The sequence below is a fragment of the Choristoneura fumiferana genome, chromosome 28 (genome assembly GCF_025370935.1).
Source record: "Choristoneura fumiferana chromosome 28, NRCan_CFum_1, whole genome shotgun sequence".
NCBI lineage: Eukaryota > Metazoa > Arthropoda > Insecta > Lepidoptera > Tortricidae > Choristoneura > Choristoneura fumiferana.
This window is the reverse complement of record NC_133499.1, coordinates 2,199,037-2,206,991: the sequence shown is the minus strand read 5'-3', so window position 1 is coordinate 2,206,991 and position 7,955 is coordinate 2,199,037. Positions and strand designations below refer to the sequence as shown.

At 37.6% G+C, this 7,955-nt stretch overlaps 1 protein-coding gene across 1 annotated transcript in view; it reads right to left on the bottom strand.

The window, feature by feature from the left end:
• Positions 1-7,861, bottom strand: part of LOC141443732 (uncharacterized) — a 24,226-nt gene extending 16,365 nt beyond the window's left edge. Inside the window, exons 1-3 of the mRNA XM_074109080.1 lie at positions 7,527-7,861; positions 3,869-3,996; positions 1,816-1,903 (exon numbers count right to left, since the gene is read on the bottom strand). Coding sequence (XP_073965181.1) covers positions 1,816-1,903; positions 3,869-3,996; positions 7,527-7,737 — 427 coding nt within the window. The 5' untranslated portion in view covers positions 7,738-7,861. The remainder of the gene's footprint in view (positions 1-1,815; positions 1,904-3,868; positions 3,997-7,526) is intronic.
• Between the last annotated feature and the right edge of the window lie 94 nt (positions 7,862-7,955).

Below are 7,955 nucleotides of genomic sequence, written 5' to 3'. Positions count from 1 at the left end.
TTCAGTAGTTACACTAACGATTGGCACTGTTTCAATAAACGATGACTACGTGAATTAAGTTTTTGTACAAAGTTTTATTTTAACACCCGACGCAAAAGGAGGGGTGTTATAAGTTTGACCAGGGTGACACCTATTGGCATAGTTTTTGATGTCCGAAACTGATTACGCATAACAGGATTAGCATAATTTATTTACGCCAATCTTAAACTTGCCGAAATTTAGTTTGGCATAATTCTGTATAACCGAATAATGGTTACCCGAATTTATTTTAGCATAATATAAACATGGCAAATTTTATTATGCATAATCTTGTTTAGCATATATGTAATTTAGCCAAATTTGATAGGCCGAAATCCTGGCCAAATCTATGTCCGAAAATAAATTACCTAATTACTATTGATGACTATAAAAATAGGTTATTAAGGTTAGAATTGTATTTGTTAATGGAACGAACTGCCACCAGTTAAAAGAGGCACGGGCATACAGAAGGGGGCCGGGGGGGGGGCGCAGCCCCCTGCAAGGGCGCTCGGGGGCGGAGCCCTCCGCATGTAAAAACAAACATAATCCTACGGTTTTGAAAAAAAAATGAATATTTTATACTTGGATAGGCGAAACAGTAAAGGGGGACGGGGGGGCGAAGCCCGAAGCAGCAATAAAGAAAACCCAAGCACGTGATTGCTCAAGTATAGGTTAGGTTAGGTTAGTATTTAACTAGGCGGAATAGGAGCTCCATCGACTTTGCCTCAGAGCCGTTAAATAAGTCGTTAAAAGATACATTAAGTATGCGGAAGTAACTTTCTGCGTAAATAATTTATGCCTAAGTATTTTCTGCCTAAACAATATTCGAAATTCACAAATTATGCGTAAAGCCCATTCGGCTTACATTGGTTATGCGTAAGAGAATTCTGCGTAAACTGTTATGCGTAAACAGATTATGCAACATAGAATTATGAAAAAAAAATATGCGTAAACAAGGGAACGTTTGACCACTATGTGTGTCTGTCTGTGGCACCGTAGCTCTTAATTGGTTGGACCGATTTGAATGCGGATTTTTTTTATTTGAAATCACCTTGTCTAGCAATGGTTCCTAGACATGTTTCATCAAAATCGGTTCAGCCGTTTATGAGATACAATACAATAGCTCTTTATTGCACACCAACACAGTAAGCAGTACAGAAAACACAAGTATATACATAGAGATTTTCTAAGGTAAGCAATAGGCGGTCTTATCGCTTCAGAGCGATCTTTTCCAGATAGTATGGGATTGTTTGTTTGGGTCAAATCTTGGAAGCTAAATTAGACCCACTTCCAGTGGTCCGATCGACTTGCAATTTTGCATACTTATGTAAATTTGGTGACAATACAATAATCTAGTAGTGACATCTTGGTGGTTCAGCCAGGATCGTCTCTGCAGGAGGGATTCCTCAATAGTTAATAGCACCGACTTGAAATTTGGTACAGATAATTATGTAGTTTAGACGACAATGCAAATACAGTCAACAAAAACTACATTCGACAAAAAAAAACTTTTATTAAAAATGATTTTTTTAACAAACACTTATTTATTACAAGCATTTATACTCGTATTTATTGGAAAAAGATTGCTTAATTTTTTCGTAATGGCTACGGAACCCTATTTCGGGCGTGTCCGACACGCTCTTGGCCGGTTTTTTTTTTTACTTTGGCCGTGCGAAGCCGGGGCGGGTCGCTAGTTATTTTATAACAGAGTACTGATACTGGTACACACGGTCTTCTTCATCAGGCAGTAGGAGTGTAAGGCCCGATCTCATAATAGAGCAAGGTTGAGCGACTTACCACTGCTGGGAGTTGGCTCGGAGGCGCCCGCCGTCTGCATGGCGAGCATCGTCTGCATGTAGATGGCTTGCGCCATTTGCTGCTGCACCTGGAACGCACCCAAGCAACTTATTAGCAACTAGCTGTACCCACGACTTCGTCTGCGTGGCCTTAGGATTTATAATAATAATAAACTTTATAGCCATGCCAGTTACATACAACACAAAAAAACCGGCCAAGAGCGTGTCGGACACTCCCAAAATAGGGTTCCGGAGCCATTACGAAAAAATTAAGTAATACTTTTCTAAGGATATATTTTAACAGACTCCAAGAAAGGAGGAGGTTCTATGTTCCGATGTATGTTTTTTTTAATGTATTTTCACCGATTACTCAGTCAATTGCGGACCGATTTTCAAAATTCTTTTTTTAATCGAAAGGGTATTCTTCTGAGGTGGTCCCATTGTCACCAAGTCAAGATCTGATGATGGGATCCTAGGGAAATCGAGGACGAACCTCAAATATTATAGGCACGCCTATGGCGATTTTGGCATTTTTAGCATTAAGATGAGCATTTACATTCAGAAAGTATCATTTGGTAACCTGGACCTGATGAAGAAGACCGTGATGACCAATGGAACTCATCAAAGCAAAGTAATGCTCGCTCGTCTATAAACGATCATGATTAATATACCTAGATAAGCGACTAAGAAGAAGCTTTAAGTTAATGATTCTTTCGAACTGATATGATGCTGAAGCCAGAAGGTAGGCAACGGAACTCTGTTATAAAACAAAGCAACTAAGTCGTGTTTGGGCTTAATAGAATCGTTGTGAGATGTACTTTGACTAAGAATCACTAAAAAGTGAGAAATAAAGAAATTTTTAAACAAAAAAGTAAAACCGACTCCAAAAAATAAAAAAAAATAACAAAAATGGAACCGACTAACAAAACCCTTGAAAATATTTTTCTAGGTACGTACTAGCTCGAAATCGGTGACTCAGCACTACCCAGCAGGAGGGATTGAATGAAACCCATAGTATGTAAAAGAGGTAGACGACTATGGTCCCACTCGTGCTGAGGCACCGACTTCGAGCTAGTACGTACCTAGAAAAATATTTTCAAGGGTTTTGTTAGGCGGTTCCATTTTTTATACGTAATCTTCCAAGTTTAGGTATATTTTATACCTTAGGCTGCTAGTAAAAACTACTAATAATTCTCAAGTAAACTTAGCCGTTATAGTTTTCCTTGAAAGTTTGATATGCTTACTACTATCCTGATTTTTTTTAGCCAGCCAATTTTTGCACCCACCGGTTTAGATTTTAGAGGGGGGGTACGCTCGATTTTAATGAAAATTTGCACTTTAAAGTTGAATATTTCGCAAAAACATCAATGAATCGAAAAATTCAATGAACTTAGGTATGTATAATATAGTTCACGTATTTCAGCATTAACTCGGCGAGAGTTTGTCACTGACAATTTGTGCTTCGTGGAGGACGTCAGGCGGCGTAAAGTCAGATATAAATTCATCAATTGAACTCTTTCATTGAATTTACTTATCAAAATTTAATTCACCGGACTGAACTCATGAACATTACTTTGGCGGGGTTTCATGACAGGCGCGAACGGGTAACCATGATTGGTTCGTGCTACGTACGTCGTGCGCGCGCACTGGGAACTCATTGGTTAACTTTCGAGTTTTCTTTCTTTTTCATAACTTTAGACGCAATTAAAATAAGACTTTACTTGATATGTATAATCTTTTTTTTGTTATTTTTGTTTTATTTTACTTGCATGACATTTTTTTTAGATTTTTGATTGAATTGTGTTGCAATGTATTCTTTTTTTTTATCAAATTTTATTTTAATCTGTGACTATTTAATTTTTTTTTAAAGTACCAAATTTTTAACATTGTAATGGACATCTCGCATTTATGGTCAATGACATGTGCTCCGTAGTTGTCATGTATATCGGAATAAAGTATACAAATTGTAATATACATGATGTGGATGTACTTTCTAAATAAATAAGACCCCTGGGTTAAGGCATCAATTAGTCTTAATCCGGCACTGAACATACCATCGGGTCCACGAGGCTCGGCGAGCTTGGCGCCCACGCGGTGCTGTACCGGCGGGGGTACGGGCCCGGCTCCTCGGCCGGCAGGTTCTGAGAGGGCACCGCGTCCTTCCGTAGCGTCCGCCATTGCCCTGTACAACATTAGTAACTTCAAGCAATGTGCCATCTGCATCCCACTAATATTATAAGATTTTTCTAAAAAAAAAAACATTTTTAATACAACCTTTTTTTGCTGACTGTACTTGTTTTGTCACCCAAACTACATTTGCATACTAAATTTCCAGTCAATGCCATTAACCATTGAAGAGTTTCGTCCTGTGGAGACGATCCTGGCCAGACTACCAGGATGTCACTACCAGATTATTGTATTGTCACGCAAGTTACATAAGTATACCAAATTTCAAGTCAATCCAACTACTGGAAGTTGGTCGAATATGTCGAATTTTATATTATAACAAACAAATAAACAATCAGACTTACAAACTTTCGCAATTATATTATTAGTGGGATGCGAAACTTTGTAAGTCTGTTTGTTTGTCACATCATCACGTCTAAACGATTGCACCGATTTAGATGAAATTCGGTATACAGATAGGTTGAATTTTTATCCCGGAAAATTGCACAGTTCCCGCAGGATAGCGAGCGATAAACGAATTCTTTGCGGACGGAGCCGCGGGCAGCAGCTAGTGTGCCATTATAATAATAATAATGTTTACCCGCAGCTCGCAAGTATTTAGCCTACATGTGTTATTCCAGATGTCCAGCTATCTTCATACGAAAGTTCATCCAAATCAGTTCAGCCTTATGTAAACAGTAACAGACATACACACACACTCACAAACTTAAGTACGAGATGCGTAAGAAGTAGAATTTCTGTAAAATTAGTAAAATTAATGACATGATGTAAGTTCAACAACCAAAGTTGAAGTGAACACGACACAGAACAGTTATATTTCTTTTGTCAATTAAACACAATCATGTCACCCACCATTTTGTCAATGATTCTATGTAAATAACACAAAGCACATGTGCATCAAAATTATACTCGTAATTTAGAATGGATTCACAATTGCATCGTAATTTTATTGTATCTCCATAGCATCCTTAGCTTAGATGCTTAAAATCAGGCGTGTTGGATAATCGCGTATCCTTCCACGTGTTAAATAAAGAACATGAAATCATGATCAGCAGTATTATGTGGCGCGGGATACGTGTGCTACGCTAAATTGATATAAATATCCATCCACCCTTAGATGGATGACTCGAATAAGCAATTAAGGCACTAAATTCATAAAAACGAGTGGAAAAACTTTCTATAGGTACACAACTAGGTATAATGTATTCAGCAACTTTTCTACAAGTAAATTCTATTATAGACACAAATAAATACCACAAATAAGATCAATAACCTTATTAACACTAACTATAACAACAGCAGATATTATTTTCAATCCTTAATAAATTGTTTCACTTACTGGTGATAGCATGGTTAACAAGTGCTGCTACACAACCGCCATTTTGTAACGAGTTTTAATCTACCTTGTTTTTACAACTTTTTATTTAACCTGTCTGGAGTCGCCATAGTATTTAGAGGGGGAATGATTATTTGCAATGACAGTGTACCCACTTTATCTTTTGACAACTGGTCTTTGGTTTTTAAATTAAATAGCATACTCATCATCATCATCATCCTAGCTTATATGTATATGTTTAACTGCTGGCCACACAAACCACGGTACCATGCGGGCCCAGTGCAGTTAGGGTACTTCACACACCCCGTCAAATGGCTTTGCTTCGCAGGTTTGTACAGGTTACCTGTTACCTCACAATGTTTTTCTTGACTGTGAACCTCATGGTAAGTAAATATCAAATGTGATTGTACATATGTATTTTGAAAAACTCAGAGGTGTGAGCTTGAACTCACAATCATCTGCTTGAGAGGCCATAGGTCACAAGGCCATTAGGCCATCATGGTGTTTTCCTCACAATGAAAAAATAGCATATCTACTATTTTCATTTCAATGTCATATAAAATGTTTTATGAGACTTGAGAAGAAGAGTTAATGGTTTGGGTTCCATGCACAATGACCAGGTCAATTGCTAGCTCTTAGATAGGACATCTGACACAGCTATTTGCATTTAGCACTTCTTTGATCCGTCCCTTGGAACTAAGCAAACACCCATGAACAACAACAAATATAATGTGATACTTTAAATAAAAAGTTAATGCACAGTATGCACACAGTGGCGTAGCTAGCATGGGTGGTACCCGTTGTGGATATTGTGTCACCCCAATATTCAAATGAAATAACCTACTAACCTACAAAAAGTTGGAAAACCCCTGACTTTGTCACTTCAATTCGGTTATTGCGTGCTGTTCCCTTGGGAACTCATTTTTCGGGATAAAAGTAGCCTATGTCACTAACTATTTCATTTAAATCAGTTCAACGGTTTAGACATGATTGAATCACAAACATCCAGACATCTTCACAAACTTTCACATTTATAATATTAGTAGGATACAGTAGCTTCTCACAGTGGATGTGGAAGAATGAAAAATGGGGTGGTTCCCCATTATTGGGAGTTAGCATAATTATTTTGTTATGCTTGAACCACACATATCATCACTACTTTGAAAAAATCTCGTATCTCAAATCCATACATCAACAAAATCGACCCTTCAAATAATGTGCATAAAGTTCACTCGGAAAAATTATCAATTTAAGGTAGGAGCTTTTTTAAAAGTAGTGACGATATGGGAAACTTTAATACTCGTCATTGTAATAAATATGACATTATGAATTAATAAGACATAGTGCCACTTGAGCTTTCTCTATCATTGAATGGCAACATGAATGCCATTAAATTATCATGATAACTCGTGGCTACACCAATATTAAACATCCATCTTCATGATAAAAATAAAAACACAAAAACATATTAACAGCAAGGGCAGGCGCGGTCCGAAAGGGGGGGGGGTCACAGGGAACATGACTCCCCCCCCCCCAAAATCGTACACGTGAAATTGAAAATCACTACTAATAGTTTACAAAATAAAAAAGCAATTTTTTGCCCCCAGCCGCAATGTATTATTTAATATTATTGACCCTTCCAAAATTTCAGGCTGAGACCGCGCCTGAACAAGGGAGGCAAAATAGTTGCAATATCAATCATGAAAGGAAATAGACACAATAGCATTTCTATCCCTATTTTGTTACTTCTGCGTGAAAAGCATGTATGTGTGCCAAAATTGGTGTTTACGTGAATTAATTTCGGAATTGCTAACCACAATTTCACCAATTTTCACCATACGAAGGACAGACAAAAGGTAGTTATAGTATTGATGGAGGAATGTAATGGGTATGGAAGGATGCTATGCGTACCCTGTCCTGTTATTTAACAAAAACTGGTCAATTTTGGATGTTCCATACTGATTTCCAAGTTACACATAAAAAGAACTCGTCTTACCACATAAACAATGGTTTCCTGGTGAAATATGGTGCTTTCTCTATAATTTCTTCATTGAAAGCGTTCATTGAAATCTGGGGCAAACGTTTAAGAGAAAAAATTACTAAATAAATCACATTACGGGTAGGTACTCGGAGACGCCAAAAGGTAACAGTTAGGTATTTGACGTTAGAATTATTGTTAGTTGCCTTACCCTTATTTTTACCGACGCTTGTGATTGTGTAATCTTCTGGTTTGAAGTGCAGACTGCACACTTTAGAGTACTTAGTGTAGGGCTTGCCTCTCTTAAGCACTCGATTCCATAATTTAGCAAGTTCCTCGTCTCGAGGAAATTGGTGGAATGATACATTCTTGGCTTTACCGGCCATCGAAGTACAGCGCGGCACGGTGCAATAATATGGCATTTTGTAGCTAACTGAAACCACGCAAAGGTGTACTCATTAACATAGCTATGTTACGCTCGTAATACTATTTTGTTGCAGTAACAGTATTTATAAAAACAAACAAAACTTCGCGCATAAACACCAAGCGCCGACATGATCAAAATAAAGCAATTTTACGGTGTTACCTGTGCATAAAACAAAAACAAGCGAAGCGAAATAGCAAAACTTGTTTATGGATG